General features: G+C 43.1%; 3 protein-coding genes across 5 annotated transcripts; 2 read left to right on the top strand and 1 right to left on the bottom strand.

Moving 5' to 3' along the window:
• The first annotated feature begins 453 nt into the window (after window positions 1-453).
• Window positions 454-3,636, top strand: LOC131892991 (zinc finger and SCAN domain-containing protein 20-like). Of its 2 annotated transcripts, XM_059242877.1 has the most exons (6): window positions 454-742; window positions 1,388-1,657; window positions 1,992-2,370; window positions 2,740-2,853; window positions 2,929-3,173; window positions 3,254-3,636. In XM_059242877.1, the coding sequence occupies exons 2-6, from the start codon at window positions 1,439-1,441 to the stop codon at window positions 3,446-3,448; spliced, it is 1,152 nt and encodes a 383-aa protein (XP_059098860.1). In that variant the 5' UTR covers window positions 454-742; window positions 1,388-1,438; the 3' UTR covers window positions 3,449-3,636. The 2 variants fall into 2 exon arrangements, with proteins under 2 accessions (XP_059098860.1, XP_059098859.1); XM_059242876.1 differs by lacking the exon at window positions 454-742 and having other exon boundaries at window positions 1,311-1,657.
• Window positions 3,412-5,461, bottom strand: LOC131892990 (peptidyl-prolyl cis-trans isomerase D-like). 2 transcript variants are annotated; one of them, XM_059242873.1, is made up of 2 exons: window positions 5,316-5,461; window positions 3,412-5,137 (listed from the first exon to the last, which is right to left on the bottom strand). In XM_059242873.1, exon 2 carries the CDS (start codon window positions 5,090-5,092, stop codon window positions 3,860-3,862), a length of 1,233 nt encoding a protein of 410 aa, XP_059098856.1. In that variant the 5' UTR covers window positions 5,093-5,137; window positions 5,316-5,461; the 3' UTR covers window positions 3,412-3,859. The 2 variants fall into 2 exon arrangements, with proteins under 2 accessions (XP_059098856.1, XP_059098858.1); XM_059242875.1 differs by having other exon boundaries at window positions 3,412-5,152; window positions 5,316-5,439.
• Window positions 5,462-6,555: 1,094 nt separating this feature from the next.
• LOC131893678 (27 kDa hemolymph protein-like) lies at window positions 6,556-17,985 on the top strand (the record flags this gene model as incomplete). The annotated part of the gene is given in 5 exon segments (XM_059243786.1): window positions 6,556-7,090; window positions 16,371-16,554; window positions 17,405-17,575; window positions 17,652-17,812; window positions 17,886-17,985. Coding segments are annotated over 5 exon segments (647 nt in total), but the record flags the coding sequence as incomplete, so codon positions are not given.

The following is a 17,985-nucleotide window of genomic DNA, read 5'->3' on the forward strand; positions in this document are numbered from 1 at the left end:
CCTAAAGCTTTGTCGAGAAACGAGGGGGATTATGTTAAGCCGATTGAGCCTCCCGATCCAGCCCAGCTAAGCCGACGAGGCCCGGACTTAATCCTAGCTGGGCTGCTGTCTCCCAATACTAAGACAAGGATTAGGCTAAGCTCCTTTCCGAACCGGCTATTCCAACTCAGAACTTTAGGGAACTAGTAAGTCTTCAAAGAGACATTTTTGGTCCGCTCGCTCTTGAAAAGTGCAGATTTTTTGGATGTGGCCCACTCACTCACTCACAATCCGCAATCCAGAACAGACAACCAACAGCATCAGCACTCTCATCATCATCATCATCTTCATCCATCGGCTTTTCTCCCGCCACTTCTCCAACGTCGCGTTCCAACCAACGGCCTCTTCTTCCTTGATCCAGACTCGTCAATCCCAACGGAGGAACACGGACGCACAAAGGCTGCCCATTGTCTTTTTGAATGAGAGTGCGGTGAGTGAGAAGCACAAGCAGAAGAACTCGAAAGCACTTTGACAGAAGGTGGCAAATTGAAGAGAAAAGTGTCTGTCTGACGCGGAGGAGGCAACCAACAACACGCTTTCCAACAAAACCACTCGCGAACGAACCCATGCACGAAGAAGCATCTATCGGACGAACGAACAGACGAACGGATTCAATCACGCTCCTTGGTCAAATCAAGATTGGGGCCTCATTCTAATCGAAGACCACGACCAAGCCACCCACTTCAACCACTGATCATCCATCGTAAGTGAATCGGGTGGTTAATTTTAAAGATTCTATCCAAATTGAGATTAAAAACTAATTGCGGTCGTTACATGAACGAACTAGGCGAAGATGCAATTTTATCGTTGATGGAGCGCGCGCAAGAATAGTCGGGCAAATAGGCAGTGAATTTAGCACGTCAGAAAATATCGTTTCCAGCACAGTAGGAACTCATTTAATGGTGACAAAATAACCGCTGATTTTAAATCCGAATGTGGGATGTACAATAAAAACCAAAAAAAAGCGCTTTAAAGTTGAACGAGTTGAACTGAGGCGTTGGATTATGTTCTTCTTAAAGAGCGTAGAAAAGGTAGAAAGGGGCAAAATTTGTCAACACTTGGACCAAAATATGAACAGAAGATCTTGAACAACTCGTTGATTTATTCCATCAAAACCCACACCCTGATCACAAACGGCTTCAATATTATGTATGGTACAATTCTAATATATCTGGAATGACTGACGAAAAACCAGGACCATTCCCTCTGTTTGAGCAGATTAGTTCAACACTTGTTTGTCATTGGAAACCGGTTTAAGTCTCATGTGCTCCTGTCAAATTGCATGTGCTCATGTGCTCTTAGTTCGTGAATTCAGGATTAGGCTACAACCACGTATTATCCTTTTCAGAATACAAGCCACCAACTGCACTAAATCAATAGTTGAATTCTCTTGGCCGTCATGGACAATTCGTTCCTCAAGAGCGTCAATAGTCTGGCGGACTCCATTGGGCGTGTCATGTACAAACAAGGAGCTCCCTCCATTGACTACAGCGTGGGGGCGTTAACCGACAAGCGAAACAGAAATCCCAACTGGACAGATGGAGAAATCATCCGATTCCTAGAAATCTTACAAGAAGAAGACACCTTAAGGGATCTCATGGCTCAGCGAAATAAGCAGGTAAGCACGTGTTTTTAATGGTCCATGTTCCAGAAGTGTCATTTCTCCCACGCAAATCAAGTCATGGATATTTATGCACCACCCTTGACCAAAACCTTACTTAAGTCCACTCGGTTTATGAAAGTCCATCGTTAATCCGTGTATTCATAGTTCACGTCCTCATAAGCTGCCCATTAGCGAGAAACTTATAAAAACAATCATGCATTTCATAAGGAGAGAAATTTGCCGCTTTCTCAACAGCATCTTGATCTTCCAAATGGTTGCCATGATGACGAGATTGCTCTGAATTGTGCCAAATGTCGACCTCATCTTACTGTCTCCATTGCGTTTGTAGGTATTCTGCTATGTAGCCGGGAAATTGTGCTCGGAAGGGGCCGAAAAGACCTGGGATCAGTGCCGGATCAAACTCAAGAATCTAAAGTCCCAGTATCGCTATGTGAAGGAACGAATACCTTACATCGTCAATCTCAACCTCGAAGATGACGAGACGATGAAACGCCTGATCTCAGATTGCCAAAGTCGAGGAATCTCACCTTCCAGTCTCAAGCATCTGCGCTATCTGCGGCGTTTTCTCAACCGAATGACCTCGTTGAAGGCCCAAGGGCCTTACGGGTCCCTGGAAGAGACCGACAGTGTGTCCTTGGGAGGTGGATCAGGCCTTCCAACCCTGCCCGGAATGGCGGGCGAACATTCGAGCAAGAGCCACCAAAGAGGTAGGGACTAACTGGGAACATTTGAGGACAGCCCCACAACCGAATCCAAGCTAGGGTGTTGCCTCTAGGTCGGCCGAGTGCCTTATTAGGCCAGTCAGCCAGTCAGCTAGTCAGCCAGTATGCCAGCCAGGGTTATATAGAAGGGGGATTTGGGGCTTTTGCTAAGCCTGATAATAATCGGATTTCGGAAATCCGAGGAAGCAGATCAAGAGGAGAAGGAAGATTTGCATTTACGACGACGGGGATGACGACCAGAAACGCACGAGTGGAGGAGAATGGATGGCATTTGAAAACTTATGAAATTTTGAACGTTTCCAATAACCCAAAAGTAGTTGTTAAAACAAGGTGTTTTTTTTTTTCTTTTTGCAGAAGACAGTAACTCTGTATTCGATCAATCTGAGACGGTCTCGCCGCCGTCCACTCCTTATCCATCACGAAATCTTAAGATCCTGACCGATGATTCGGATGACAACCGAGACTACGGTACGACCATCCATAAATAATGACCTTTCTTCACAGACCCTAGAGCTTTGTTTGAACTTCTCCATTTTGTTCTAGAGCCTGAGAACAAACGGCCCCGCTTGGATTCCCTGGATGTGGCGAATAACCTCTCCGAGGGCAATCGCTTCATTGAAAGGTTCAACCAAGAGATGATGGAGCAGTTCCTTGAGCACCAAAGGCAAATGCAGGGTAGTATCCACCAATGGGAAATGGATCGGCAACGTCAGCACGAAATTGCCATGGACCGATGGCGGCAAGAGGCTCGGGAGCACGAAAAACAAATGTTTGGCATGTTCGTACAGGTATGATTCCAGATTGAGAATGGAGTGCCCTAGAGTTCCCTGGCAAGCGCAATCCTATCAAGTGTTGCTTTTTTTTGTAGGTCATGAGCGAATGCAACAATGCCCTTACCAATATGCTCAAAGTGAAGGTCAAGCAAACCGAGCAGAACTCGCCTGGTTCACGGTCTTCCTCCAAATTCTCGCGGAATTTAGATCCAGAGTCCGGGGTCGAAAGTAGCAACACCAGTGACTCCATGGAGAATGATAAATTGGACAAGGACGAGGACTCCACCTGAACAAGAAAATGCTTTTGGGTGCCTGCGAAGTCATCGATAACTCGTTTGAAATCATCACTAGTCCAATAATTTTGTTGAATGTCTTTTCATTGTTTATTTCGTTTTTGGATCATCACTTCCGGATTCCCCTCACCCCACTTTTTTCATAGCCCATTCTTGAATATATAATTATGGCTAATTGAAACGGATCGTCACCTCAGTTTGTAGCTTATTGTGATAGAAACATTGGTTGCCTCAAGATCGGAATTCATGCCCCGCCCGCAAGGAAAAATCGAAAAAAATCGAAAAACTAATAGCATTGTTATGTGGATATTTTGATACCATTCGGTTAATAGTCAAGTAAAACAACATTGCAAAATTTTTTTTAGTCGAATTATTTATCATCAGCGTGATTAGTCAAAGTGCGTTTATTTACTTGAACATTTTCCCATACAAGGTCTTTTCTTTTTCCATGTATTGCTGCTTGACTTTCTTAACCTTGACCAGTTCATTGGCGACTCCCTTATCATTGGGCTCCAGTTCTTTGGCCCGCATGAGGTCCTGGATGGCTAAATCGTAGTCCTTCATACCGAATTGAGCTTGACCTCGGCGGAACAGGGCTTTAGCATTGTCCGGCTGTATTTCTAGAACCTTTTCGCATTCCGTCTTGGCCACCTCAAATTTCTTCGCCTTTATCGAGACCGCGGCGATATTGAGACAACAAGGTACTTCAATCCCGCGGATTTGGGTTTCTTGGTCTTCGTTGGTCGTACCAATGGACTCTCGGAGCACGGAAATATACTTCATGGCCTTCTTGTACTTCCGCAAAGCCTTGGCATTGTCGCCATTTTTGTAAAAGTGATTTCCGGCGCTTTTGATTTTGCCAATGATCTCAAGGATTCGGTCAAAGTTTTCCATCAAGTACCAGTCTAAATCCAAGTCTTCGGGATGAAACGGGAACGTATCCTCACTTCCATCCAATTCATCCAGGCCAAAGTCTTTCACATCGGCCGGGAACTGACCGCAATCAGCAATTTTCACCTCCACTTTGGGGCGATCCTCAGTGGTCTCCATGACTTCAATCTCATTCACTATGCCCATGCCTTTGAGGACCCGCCCAAACACCACATGCTTGTCATTCAAATGAGGGCAATTCACGGTCGTGATGAAAAATTGCGAGCCATTCGTGTTCGGGCCAGCATTGGCCATGGACAAAAGGCCGGCTTTTTCATGCTTGAGTAGGAAATTCTCGTCTTCGAATTTGGTGCCATAAATCGATTTCCCGCCCGTTCCGTTGCCTTGCGTGAAATCGCCACCCTGAAGCATGAACCGGTTAATCACTCGGTGAAACACAGTTCCCCTGTAGTGAAACGGAAGACCGCTCTCTGGTTCAATGCCCTTTTCCCCCGTGCACAGAGCACGAAAGTTTTCCGCCGTTTTGGGCACCACGTTCGCGAACAGCTCCATGACAATCCGGCCCACGGGCTCACCATCCACCGTGATGTCAAAGAACACCACGGGATTGGGCTCAGACTCTTGGGGATGATTGGCCAGAATCTGCTCATTGCTCGAGTTGGTGACCGGGTTGGATGGTAATTTGAGGTCATAATCGGGCTTGGTGAGTTTGGGAGGTGATTTCCGTTGTTCTCCAGGCATCTTGTCCATTGAACTGGGAATCACGAGGTTGGCCAGGAAGGGTACACGAAGGATCTACAACAAAGAATGCTGGGATTGCTCAGTTGGTATTGATTTTAAACGTCCAACACGGAAGTAATAGATTAAGACTACGACATCCAGTCTCTTTGCTATGATGAATGAGGCCGAGGTTAGAGATATGTCACGGAGGTTAATTGGAATAACTCTTGGAGTTTTGGTTCAGCCTACTTACTATATGATATTTGCGAGTGCGAAAAAAGCGAGCGAAACCTCTGAACGATTGGTAGAAGAGCCGGTTGTCTGATTTGTAAATTTAGAGTCTTGCCTGGTATGGTATCAGCTGAACTCAGGTCATGCAGTTAGAATAATGCAAATACAGCATATCTCTCCCAGATTTGGATGAATTTTGAACTTTGCAAGACCATCAAACAGTATGAACCGTAACTTTTATTCTGATGCCTTGGAACATATCAATTTCACAATTGCAAAGCAACGTGTTCGGTATTTTCTTTGGCTAGTTGGTCAGTTAAACAAATCTTTCCATCTCAGTAAAGAGCAAGTGTCAGATATTGTTGTGAAATATGGGAACACTATTGATCCCCTAATTTTTCTGTGTTCCATAGAATCCCAATGTTCCTTTTGTCAGCCGGAGCCCACGCTGTCATTTTGATAGCTTGAACTAGATGGCTAAATATGGTAAAAACTTTTTTTTCGATGCGGGGCTCTAATTATTAAAGCTGGAGCGTAATACCGATGTCTACTTGAAGCTTTGGATTGTAGGGCTCTTCGTTGAGTGCACGCAAAGCCTTAAAATTCAAACACGCAACTACAGAAAGAAGACGTCATTCAGTAACATAAACGATACAATACCGAGACATTCTATTACGAAAGTTCAAACCATTCAAAATGTACCAAAAGCTGCATTCTTTAAATGCATTTCTCATTGCTATTTGCTTAAAAAAACTGCTTTTCCCTTCAGCCTCACCGTCACCTTCCAAGTAGATGCAAATTTTGGTTTAATTGTACGCTTCACAACAGTAATCGAGCAAGCATGAATAAGGCCCTTAATAACAATTTTATGTGCCACAGATGCCCGATGAAATGATGCGATGAATCATCTAATCATGAGTAACAAGATTACAATTTAACCGAAACAAAGGTTGAGTGCCATCATTGTTACAACTAGCGTTTGAGGGGGACTCACTGCTTTACATTAGTTCTCTTGTCTTGTGGGACTCTCTCCATCGCCACAACCGGCCATCTCTTATGAACCGGGCAGGCAATATTTCAATCAGGCCTGCCGCTCTCGGAATGCCACTACCAAATAATTTCGATTCTTCTCAGAAAGCCAACAGTGACAGAATTAGTAGGAACTAATTGACCAGTTTGTTGCATTTAAATCCTAAAGCACTCTTAGTTTGACTTTTTATTGAAAGCCTGTAAAGAATTCAAAGCAGAAAATGAAACATCTGGCCAAATTTTAAGTAATTATGGCACCACTGTGCCAAGTCGGAAAAGACCAAGAAGCAAAAACGAAGAGAGAAGGAAAAGAACGGGGACGAGCGGCGAGTCATTGTGGGTGATCCTTGTTCAACTCCTCGTCCAGCCCTCTAGCACCATTCGCCATCATCGGCGACCACCAGCACCACCTCTCCCTTCCCCTTCTCGTCAAAGAATACAACAAAAGAACGTCTTTCACTGTTCGGTTCGGCCGTGGATGAGTAGTACCCTCCCAAACCCCTGGTTTAACAGCAGTCGCTCGGTTATAAACAAAAAAAAACACCTACACTCTTAGGGGTTGTTTATGAGTGTTGAAGTATATTTTACGAAAACAAAATCGTCAGAGTGTCAACGTGAAATTGTGGCTGAACTCTTTCCGAGTTAACAGCGAAAACGGTTCAAATTTGGTGGTTCTGATATTTGAGTTCAAACAAAGGCCTTTGAAGTGATGTCTCAAAACTCAGAGACTAGCGAAGATGAATCAATTTGTATTAAACAGTATAACAGGTAAGCACCCATGATTTAAAATAACACATATATTTTATGGGAAGGTATATCATGTTCACTAATCCATTGGAAACCTATTTTTGATGTTGTGTATACCCGTATACATATCGATTACATTCCTATTTTTCACTCTCACTCATATACTTTACACCGTTGACATGACATTTGGTCGCGACAAACGATTACTGTAAAAGATAATTACAGAATGATCTTATATTATCAGGTCCAAATCGATTCTTCGCGTCCAGTTGATGCAGGTATCAAATTTATTTGCACGCCAATAATCGCTTCCATTTCCTTATTCTAAGCAACAACTTTGTTCTGTTCCTATCCTTTTGCTCTTATGTGAAACATGCACGGATATGAGGGGAAAGAACTCCCACCAATAGGCTCAGAGGGACTTCCTTTTCAAATGCTGTCTTTCAAGGCCAAAGTCCATTATCTCCGTCCGTCACCTGACTCATCGGGAGTACTATTTCCGAACTCCGTTTTCATGTGGAGAAACGGTTTTTCCAACATCTGGCACTATTGTCAGCCATTGGACATCCAAGAAAGTTGTCCGGAAACTTTTCGCCGGTTTTTCTCGGAAAAAAACTTCCGAACTATTATCAGTGGAGATGATTGACCACCAAACAATTCATCTGGAAACTGCGTCTATCTGCAAATGGACAGAACTGGAAAGAATCATCAATCTTTAAAGAGAGTGTGTATGTGACGAGACCCAACCAGTACAATAGCTCATCTGTCTTTAATCTAGCAAATCAGTCATTAAGAGCGGATAAACTGGTTCTTCAATCGTCGTTTAAAGAAAAAGCTCGTACCGCTTGAGACCCTGCCAATCTCAAACGAAACGAGGGCCTACCCTGTACCAACCCTGTACTTACTGAATGTTTCATAAATAGCTCGCGTTGTTGGCTAGTTTAGAAGAAGGACGCATTGAGGCCGACAAACCAGGATGTTTTGCCCGAGTCATTCTCCAACGTGTTGGTGCGATTTTGGCCCCAAGGGAGGACAAATCTCCGCCTCTCATCCTCCAGTGCTCACCTGAGGACTATTTACTAACACGGGATGGGAGCAAATTCCCAGAGGCGAGTTCAACTTCAAACGAATTCATCTCCCTCAGTTGAAAACCTAAGTGTCTCTCGAAGTAATGCTTTACTCTTGCTACGATTCCGGATCATCTGAGCCATTCGTTTGAAACAGTGTGTATCGGAAAGACTCGATCGAGCTCTTATCCAATAATACAGTAGCATTAAGTTGGGAAAGTAATTTGTGGTACCATATTCGGAGAGGGCTAATGATCGAGAAAGGGTTCGTACTAGAGTTCTTACTTTCCATTACGTTACAAGATGGATTGCCCTTTTCTTTGGTTATGGCGTGTCACTTTCATCCTTATCTTCCTCTTCCTTTGCGGCTAAAATAGCTTATTTTTTTCATTCACTTACTAAGATTATTCAAGGTCTTTGCATTGTTCATTCATGTTGACGAGCGTTGTAAGACAACGAATTCGATTTTTGCTGCGCTTGGACTGTTTGCTGGCTTTCCAAGGTTCAATATTGACTTCAATGAAATTGCATAGCATCTTTGAGATGAGAAGGGTGTAATGAGTGGTCTTTTCTCAACAACGTCGCCTTGGCGCTTTTGTGCCAGGATAGATCTTGATCACTTAAGCATTCTTTTATGGTCCTCATCTCCATTGTGATTCGACTGTTTTTCTTCATTATTCAACTCATTCTCTCTTTTCCCGAGTGGGATATAAAAAAAAAAAACGAGTAAACACACATCTGGAGGAAAGTTCAATAATTCAAAGCGAATCCCGAGTTCAGATCGTCGCTCGTTGATGGGGAATTTGTAATCGTATTCAAACTCAGGGTTGGAGTAAGAAATTGAGAAAATACAAAAGAAGGATCACATGGCCCTTCGTTGATTTGATCTTGGCAAATCTGGTCACAGACTTCTAGAGATATGGACTGCAAACGGAAGCAATAATATCCTTTCTTCTAAACCGCTCATCTTATTCCAAATAAACACTTTATACGACCACAAGGTCTTGTTGAATAGATGAACTCAGCCAAGTTTGAGCCTAAACCAATGCTTAGGGAACTCAGGAGACATGTTCAAAGTTATGTAGTAATCACTACATAGAATTTGGATTTTCGGCTTGCTCTTGGTCAGCTACATAAGCTTTTAACAACATAACTTTGAAATGATGGACTGTGCATGTAAATGATATAAAATTGACCTACCGTTAATTGAAGAGATCTACGTTTCTTATTTTATTACTTTAATTCGAAAAGTGGCTCAGAGTGGCTATGATCTAGAGCAGGCCGATTGGCCGGGAAGCTCGTTCGCAGTCCGTATTTCTAGAAGTCCGTGATCTGGTGATCCTCTCATCAGTCAAGATTAATGATTAAAAAGCAAAAAAGACTTGGTTTGATTGAGTTTTTCTCCTTCCTCAACAAAAATCTTAATAAAGAATAACCAAAGATCGGCCTAATGCAGCTTGACACTGAAACAAAAATGAGTCTCGGAAAGAGGCTTTGACACCTCCCGTGGCGGGATATAAATGAATCCCGTATGAATGATCTCAAAACGGCTTGTATATTTTTGTAGCGCTCCAGGATGCCGAACAAACTTTGTGGTGAAAGTGCCAACAAATCTGCGAACAAGTTGCTCACGAAGTCCACTCCGCCAAATTGTAGAAACCTTTTACGGCTCCGTGTAACCCTTTTTTGGAGGTCCTGTAATAACTGATGGACGGCGGACATCTTGCTCAAGAAACGAGGTCATTAATCATCGTGTGATTGTCAAGCGTAAACATGCCGCTTCAAAGGCAATACCCACACACTCATACACACACAAGTAGACATGGTTAAGAGCTTGAGTGAGTACAAGATGTCTCATAAATCAAGGGCTCTTAATTGAGGGTTTGCGGAGCTATTACAGTTTCTATTAAGGCTGAGTTATGGTTGGATACTAACTTACAAGATGATAGCTGTCTGTGGTGGCGGTGGCGGTGGTGGTTAATATAATTATTGAGAAAAGTTGTTATGTCTGTTTTTGATGGTAACTAGTCACGAATTGCTCTTGGAATTCGTTTCCATGACATCCGGGAGATGTTGAACAAAATGCAATTATCGTAATTTAAGCTCACATGAGTCGACATTTAATGATTCGTGCGCAAGCTTTCCCCTTTCTGGAGACTAGCATGTATGTAAGTAGCAACAAAACTAAAGTAGAAACGACTGTTCCAAATTGGAATGGAAACCTCGTTTTCAGCCCCATTGATGCTGATAGGTGAGCTCCATCGACCCTTGTGAATACCAATCAATTCAAATTTAATAGTTTTTCTATTTCTCCGCAAAGCTCTTGATGCGTGAAGAAGTGGATGGACTTTCGTTGGAACTTGATCCAAGATTGGAACTTTTTTTGAAATAATCCCAATTACTTCTCGAGTTCTAACCACTGGTATCGATTTTTTTGTCTACTAGGTAATCGTGATAAACGTACGACATATTTGTTTGTTTTCATTCTGAAGGCCCAATTTACCCCTTGCAGTGTGAAACAGCATTTGAAATGTCGTGCAGCCGCTTCATTAATCATGAATTGAAGCTCGTGATTGAAAAAGTTATAAGACCATTTGTCAAGTTCATAGTTGAGAGTTGAGGTTTCTAAATTTAGCGAGACATGTTTCCAAAGACCCATGGCATACATCGTGGGATTTTCCACTTTATAGATATTCTTGTGCAAAACGCATTTCACCCTAAAAGGTCTATCCTTAACCACATAAAGGTTATATGCCTATTTCAAGAGTGATCAGAAGGAAACTTGGGAGCTCTCAACAGAGAGAAACCCATTTTCGTGGCCAAAGAGGGTCTCGTAAACTTGACTTTAGAACGATTATGTCCATGAAGTGTTCTGAATGTGTTTCTCGTCTTTACATTAGAGTTGAGCCTCTACCTCCATTTTGGCCCAGCAGTGAGTGTTCCATTCTGGAAAACCTGAGGCCTTACTTCCACGAGAATGGCGCACCCCTATAATCCTAGTTTCCCAGCTCTACCTCGCTTTCCCATAAAACGACAAAAATTGAGGATGTCGAAGACCAAGCAGACTCAGTTGCTGTTGTTGTTGTCGTTGTTGTTGTTGTTGTCGTCGTCCTGGTTCCACCGTCTCCCGAGAAGCAAGAAAGGAACTCTTTGAAGTGCGACCTCGTTGTTTGGACCGATGTCACCTGATCCAGTGCAAAGCTTTCCGGAAATGTCGACCCAAGACGAGCTGAGCGTAGGAATTGGCACCAGAAAAAGGGAAGTGGAGGATCTTCAGTTTGTCTTCAGCCTATGCCGGGATGATTACCGGACTGTATTAGACCAAGCTCTTTCAAAAATGTGCTTTATATGCACACAGATCAGCTTTCAAGTCGGGGAGCCTTTGGTGAGCCCGAGAATTTCTCCCCGTCCTCTGGCTTATACGAAAGACTCGGGATTTATGGACAGTAATGATGAAGTTGATTGGACATCATTACCATCTTGACTTGGCTCAATCCATGATATGTTTTCTGTTCTACATACATATTCCTACGTCTTGGCTTCTGGCAATTCCACCGTTCGTTTCTGGATCCTTGATATTCATGCATATGGATGGAACACGATACGAGGGTCTGGAAATTACTTGTTCCTCCCCTCTGGCTACCAACTCACGAGCCGAAAAACAAGCTATTTTTTTTTCTTGTGAGACAGGGTCTGCCGCAAGTTCTCCCTCCATTGGCGCACTTGAAGCCAAAAATGGATTCTGAATTGACATGGTGTCATTTCGATCCACACTGCATTGATGATGAACGGCCTAGAAGATTTATATATTGAAAAGGCCTAGGCACGTCCACACGTGTGTATTCATATTAAAAAAGGCATTCCGGGTTTTCAACCCACCCCTGTACCTGTTCAGTGAATTCTTGACTTGATCCAAGTTTAGGCTAACCATTCCGTGACAGGCATACGTCGGGTGGATGAGACAGTGCCGTTCGCATGGAACATTCCTTTCCCGCCTCCACAAATTCCTCGTTCAAATGAAAGTTGACGAAGAGCGCGAGGCAAGCCTCTCGCATGCTCAACCCTCCCCCCCCCTAAAAATGGGAAGAAAAATCTTTGTTGCAGATTTTCAGGGTCTCCGCTTCGGCTGCTTAATTCGTGGTCCCATGGGAGTTTCATGTTGTCGTGCTCTTGCTATTGATACATATCAGGCCCACGGCAGCCCTCGACTTGGATTTCGGTTGGACTGAATGTCGAGGTGGGACTATGCTGAAAAAATAGCCGAAGGCATCATCTATGGCGACCGACATTGCTCGCTCTCTGTTTCTCGTCTTCATGGACCGAAGCGAACGAAAAGTTTGAACGCCGAGAGTGGCTTTAAAGTTGCTTTCAACGTGAATACGCTGAGCCCCAATTATCCCTTTCCGCTCCTCAACCCCGGCAAGGCATAGTTGGGCATCGTCAAACCATCGAGTTTATTTTGTTGATGGACTATCGATTGCATCCATAGTCGTCCAGGATAATCCATCAATTTTTTCCATAAATATTGCAAGTTGATGGACCAATAAATTTCCAAATCATCGAGGCATCCTCGGCAAGACACCAAGTGGAGACAGAACAAAAGACGAAAAAAATAACTTCGCTAGTGATAAATGTCCATCTTTGTCTAAGGACCCTTAAAAGGAATGGTTGGTTCATTCACTCACACTTTATCGCGAGACTATCTCTCTCAGATGGAGATTATGAAGCTACTGAGCAGATTGTTTCAGACAAATAAAAGCAGTTAAACAAGCCCCCCCCTCCCTACCTCCCCCTAAGCTCACGTCAACACCATAGTATCTCTGAAGTGAACTCGAGAGTGTCGGAGGAAGCGAGATAGATATTTTGCACACGCAAATGTAGGTCATTCGCCTGACTACTGTACGTATCTACCTCCGTGCTTCAATCCTCCCCGTTTTCCAACAATGGAAATCACTTTGGGAAAACGATCCCTTGGCTCTAATCCCCATGGAGAGCTCCTAGATTTCAAACACTATCGGCGAAACAGAAGCCAGAGATTTGGAATTTGTTTGCGTTGAAAACCTGTTCTAATTTTGTTTTGTTTGGGTCTTGCCGTCCCTGGGTTTGAGGGACGACCTTGAGTATGTGTCTAAGAATAAACCATTTATTCATGCAAAGGCTTTTCAATACTTCTAAAACATGAAAAATGAATCCTTNTCCATCAATTTTTTCCATAAATATTACAAGTTGATGGACCAATAAATTTCCAAATCATCGAGGCATCCTCGGCAAGACACCAAGTGGGGACAGAACAAAAGACGAACAAAAATAACTTCGCTAGTGATAAATGCCCATCTTTGTCTAAAATAGATAAGTAACCCCAAGGACCCTTAAAAGGAATGGTTGGTTCATTCACTCACACTTTATCGCGAGACTATCTCTCTCAGATGGAGATTATGAAGCTACTGAGCAGATTGTTTCAGACAAATAAAAGCAGTTAAACAAGCCCCCCCCTCCCTACCTCCCCCTAAGCTCACGTCAACACCATAGTATCTCTGAAGTGAACTCGAGAGTGTCGGAGGAAGCGAGATAGATATTTTGCACACGCAAATGTAGGTCATTCGCCTGACTACTGTACGTATCTACCTCCGTGCTTCAATCCTCCCCGTTTTCCAACAATGGAAATCACTTTGGGAAAACGATCCCTTGGCTCTAATCCCCATGGAGAGCTCCTAGATTTCAAACACTATCGGCGAAACAGAAGCCAGAGATTTGGAATTTGTTTGCGTTGAAAACCTGTTCTAATTTTGTTTTGTTTGGGTCTTGCCGTCCCTGGGTTTGAGGGACGACCTTGAGTATGTGTCTAAGAATAAACCATTTATTCATGCAAAGGCTTTTCAATACTTCTAAAACATGAAAAATGAATCCTTTTTTTTGCTTTTTTTAGACAGGATGACTTGCGAAGAGAGTGAAATATTCGTCAATTATCACGGCGGCTTGATTCAAATTGAACCCTAAATAGAAGGGATTGGAGACGACTATTAGAAAACGCCATTTGGAGCGTTCCAATTACTTCATTTCTGCAATGTAACGACATTGCTCTCCTTTTTCATAAAAAGACCACATATAACCCTTGTTGCTTTATTATGCTTCTAAGATTGTGGCTTCTGGTTTGATCAGTTTCTTTCATTTAGGAGACACAGCTAGGAAACTCATAAGTGATTACAGCCAGCAAAATGGCTTCATTGCACCACGAAAACACTCACGTAAACTTTATTGGCGCTTGCTCTCTCTGCATACTCTGTGGCAATCCTTTAAGGTATTCACAGGAAAGTGCCCCGATGTGTTGAGGTTAACACTCGCTTGTTTGAGCTTCCATTTGAAGTTCCATTTCGATTTGAAACTTGGCAAACTCTGCACTCAATCTTCGATTTGAAATGCCAATCTCGCTCAAAGGATAGCATCCAATATTCAGGATTTCAATGAACATTTGCATATCTTCCTGCATTTCCAGTTGAAACAATCGGAGCTTCAATGGGGCCTGTCCTCACTCATATCAACTGCATTCTGATGGGAGAGGTACTTTTTTTTTGACAGTGTTGGAGACTGCCAATGTCGTCGCCATATCCCCACCAAAAATGGGACACATGTCTCAAGATGAATTAACATGGGAAGATTTCTCCCTTTTCCGTAATAACCCTTATCTAAATGAGGTCTCCAGATTAGGTGAGCGTGCCCAATAATCTCGACTCCATGGGGACAAACGAAGAGTGCACATGAACAAGTCGGACGGGATTACTTTCCTGGCTTGGCACATGGCGTGAGATATGGAAATGAACTCGATACATTCATGTCCATTTGGTAGGCAGGTTCACTAACCGAAAGATACTATTGGCAAAGGTTGAAGAGATTCGGCAGTACACTCCCTACTATGAGGAGAAGCTCACGGGGGCTGTTTGTTTACCCCGTTCCTCCCCGATGCTTCTTTCCAGACATGGTTGATTAGGTTGTGATGGGTCCAGCATAGAAATGACGATATATTTTTTACCAATATTTGAATTTTTGGGTCAGGCCGAGCCTGAATTTCTATCTTTATTATCGCGACAAGCACCACCCACTATTGTTTTGCCTCCACATAAGTGCGATCTTTGGACCTCTCTATCTAAAAATCTGAACATTCAATCAAGTTTAACCTTTAAGAACGCTTGAAGTGCCAGAAGTACCAGAGTAAAAGCAGAAAAATGGGTTCAAAATTAAAACTAGTTCTGAAGTATATGAAGGACTTCTTCTTAAATCTAGACATGATTGTTTTGATTCCCTGATTTCAACACATACAATCACAATTTTGTTTTCAAATATTTCATTCGTGAGAATTCATTTCATTGGAGTTATAAGAATATGAGGATCGTTGCTTTCATAGGAGGGGATAATTGGAACACATCGCTCATCTGTTAAAGTAACTGACTTTCAAAGCAACAGTTTTTCGAGACAGCCACAATATGTACATAACAAAGCTCGTCTTTCCATTAGTATCGCTATTGGTAGCTCCAGAAAGTGTAAACCAGTAGGGTTGTTGTTGAACATATCAACAAATCTTATCCGAGGACGCCAATGTTCTTGAAAAGGTCCTTCGTATTTCCCCTTTTTCGAGATAAGAAACCATCCTCAAGATGGATCGGAAATTGTGCCCCGATTTGCCAAATGGCCGTCTGAATGACTGGACTTCCCGCTGTTCGTAGAATCTACATTCACTTCTGAAGTAATACTGAACTTTGAGCAGATTAACCACAAAGAAGCAATTGCATTTCTTGCTCTCGGAGAGGATTCCTCGGTCCGGCCGGTCTGGCCGGTCTGGCCCCATTTCCTGGAAACCAAGTGTCCAATCAAAGTCAGGTTGCGTGGCGTTTTTACCCGCTATGGTCACTTGGCATGGAACCCACGAAATTGGTCTGAGATGGGAAGTCATAAAAAACCAAGGCAATGTTTGCATTCACAAAGAAACATATCAAGTAATGACACGCCGAATACTCACTCCTTTTCCCATTGCGTGCATTTAACCATGGTCTAAATGTTTGAGTGTCTTGAAATGGCAGAACATATGTCTTCGCCATACTCCAGAAGCAACTTTTCCATTGGAGATGAAAGCGAGAGTGGCCACTGTATCTTCCAATTGTGTCAATGGGTTGGATGTCTCTGATGTTCTGTTGTTGGGCAGTTCTTAATCAATAATTCTCTTTTTTCTCGTTCCCTTTTAGTGGTGTGTCTCTCTTGGAGTTTGACGGGCGTGGGCGGGTCCATCTCATCCTCATCCTCGTCTTCGTCGACATCGTTGGATCGCGATTTCTTTGACGACGACAGTAACGACATGTTTGACCAAATGGAGAAAGAAGATCGATTCCACGAGGCCTTGGACGAAGGCTTTGACACTTGGGAAGAGAGGTGAGCACCGAGGACTGCTGAGGCTCAAGGAGCGAGAGCAAGAATTTTCATCGTGGAAGATGACCATTTGGGAAGCTTCTAATCTCGACGGGCTGTCGAATAATTTTAAGGATGCGAGACGTGAAGTGTCCAAAAGCAGGAGAAGAAAGGATGTTTGTGAGCAAAAACAGATTGAAATAGGGGGCAGGAATTGGCATGGGACTCTTTTATGTCGTTTGGATGGTCGTTAGGTGTTGTTGTTGTTGCCAAATTCCGGCCAGAAAAAAGGGTTGAGCCAAAAAGAATGAGGATATGCTAGTTGAAGGGCTTTTCTTTAACCTTATTTGACGTTTATCATTTGAGTGGCCAAGGAGATGTGACCAAATTTTTGCTTGATTTTGGACTGAAATGAGCCTTGAGAACTACTACTTGGTTAAGTAGTCGATCGTTCTATTTCGATTCCATTCTTGATATTAGAACCTTTTTGTTAATCGTTACTCATACACGAAATTACCTCTCGGCTGAAAAATGACATTTCTCAAGCATTTCATACATATTAAGTGGCTTTTGGTATGTCACAAGAGCATCAACAATTATTGCAGATTTTTTTCCTCCATTGTTTTGAATCCCTGGTTTCTGGTTGAAAAGCTTTCGCTGAACTCTAGAGGGCACTTTCCGTTCATCACTATTTCTTGCCGAGACAAACGAAGCCATTTCCTCTACAAGCACCCTTTCTGATGAAATAAAAACCTTGGTCACATATCATCTATTATTATATAAACCTTGCCACTTTGGACAAGACCCAATTGTCCCTGGCACTAATAACCTTCACGATTGGGCCTATTCAAGAAAACCACTTCTGTCTTTTCAGATGCCTGAAAGTCGGAGGTCAAGCCGTTTTAGACGATTGGCTCCAAGCCCAAGAGCATCTAGTCTATTGCGTCATGATCAATTTCGATCTGACCAAAATCCAACGCCAAATCGACATGACGGACAAGAAGAGAAATCTGAATCTCGACGTCGTTTTCAAGGAACATTGCGGGTAAGGCCGACCGGCATTTTATGTTTTATGTATTATATACCCTTTTAGAAATCTTGTATTGATATGGTATTCATAGTGAACCTGTGACCAAAACGCGTCCCTGTATCGAGGACTTTTTGGAGGCCTCACGTGGTTGCGTCGGGGATGATGAGGATCGGAACAGTTTGAATATTACCATGCATATGATTGACGCCGCCGTGGAATTTGTGTGCTATAACAATGGTGGCCGATTGGCTTGTGAGTTGTCTCAAGATGATGTGAGACCAAGCAGTAGCCACCCATGATAGAAATGACTTCTTCATTATTTTAGTGTTCATGTCCGAGTCTGGCATGGATTGTATGAAGACGCATCAGGACGGGATCATGAAATGCGTGGATTCCAGCGCACCAGAATTGTTCCACAAGCGATC

This window comes from Tigriopus californicus, chromosome 2 (genome assembly GCF_007210705.1).
Source record: "Tigriopus californicus strain San Diego chromosome 2, Tcal_SD_v2.1, whole genome shotgun sequence".
NCBI lineage: Eukaryota > Metazoa > Arthropoda > Copepoda > Harpacticoida > Harpacticidae > Tigriopus > Tigriopus californicus.

What these genes read in the sequence shown, in the direction of transcription:
- LOC131892990 (XM_059242873.1), bottom strand. Translation starts at nt 5,092, where the DNA reads ATGGACAAGATGCCTGGAGAACAACGGAAATCACCTCCCAAACTCACC.
- LOC131892991 (XM_059242877.1), top strand. Translation starts at nt 1,439, where the DNA reads ATGGACAATTCGTTCCTCAAGAGCGTCAATAGTCTGGCGGACTCCATT. An exon ending in TGGCTCAGCGAAATAAGCAG is followed by an intron (nt 1,658 to 1,991) that starts GTAAGCACGTGT and finishes TTGCGTTTGTAG; the next exon opens with GTATTCTGCTATGTAGCCGG. An exon ending in TGTTTGGCATGTTCGTACAG is followed by an intron (nt 3,174 to 3,253) that starts GTATGATTCCAG and finishes TTTTTTTTGTAG; the next exon opens with GTCATGAGCGAATGCAACAA.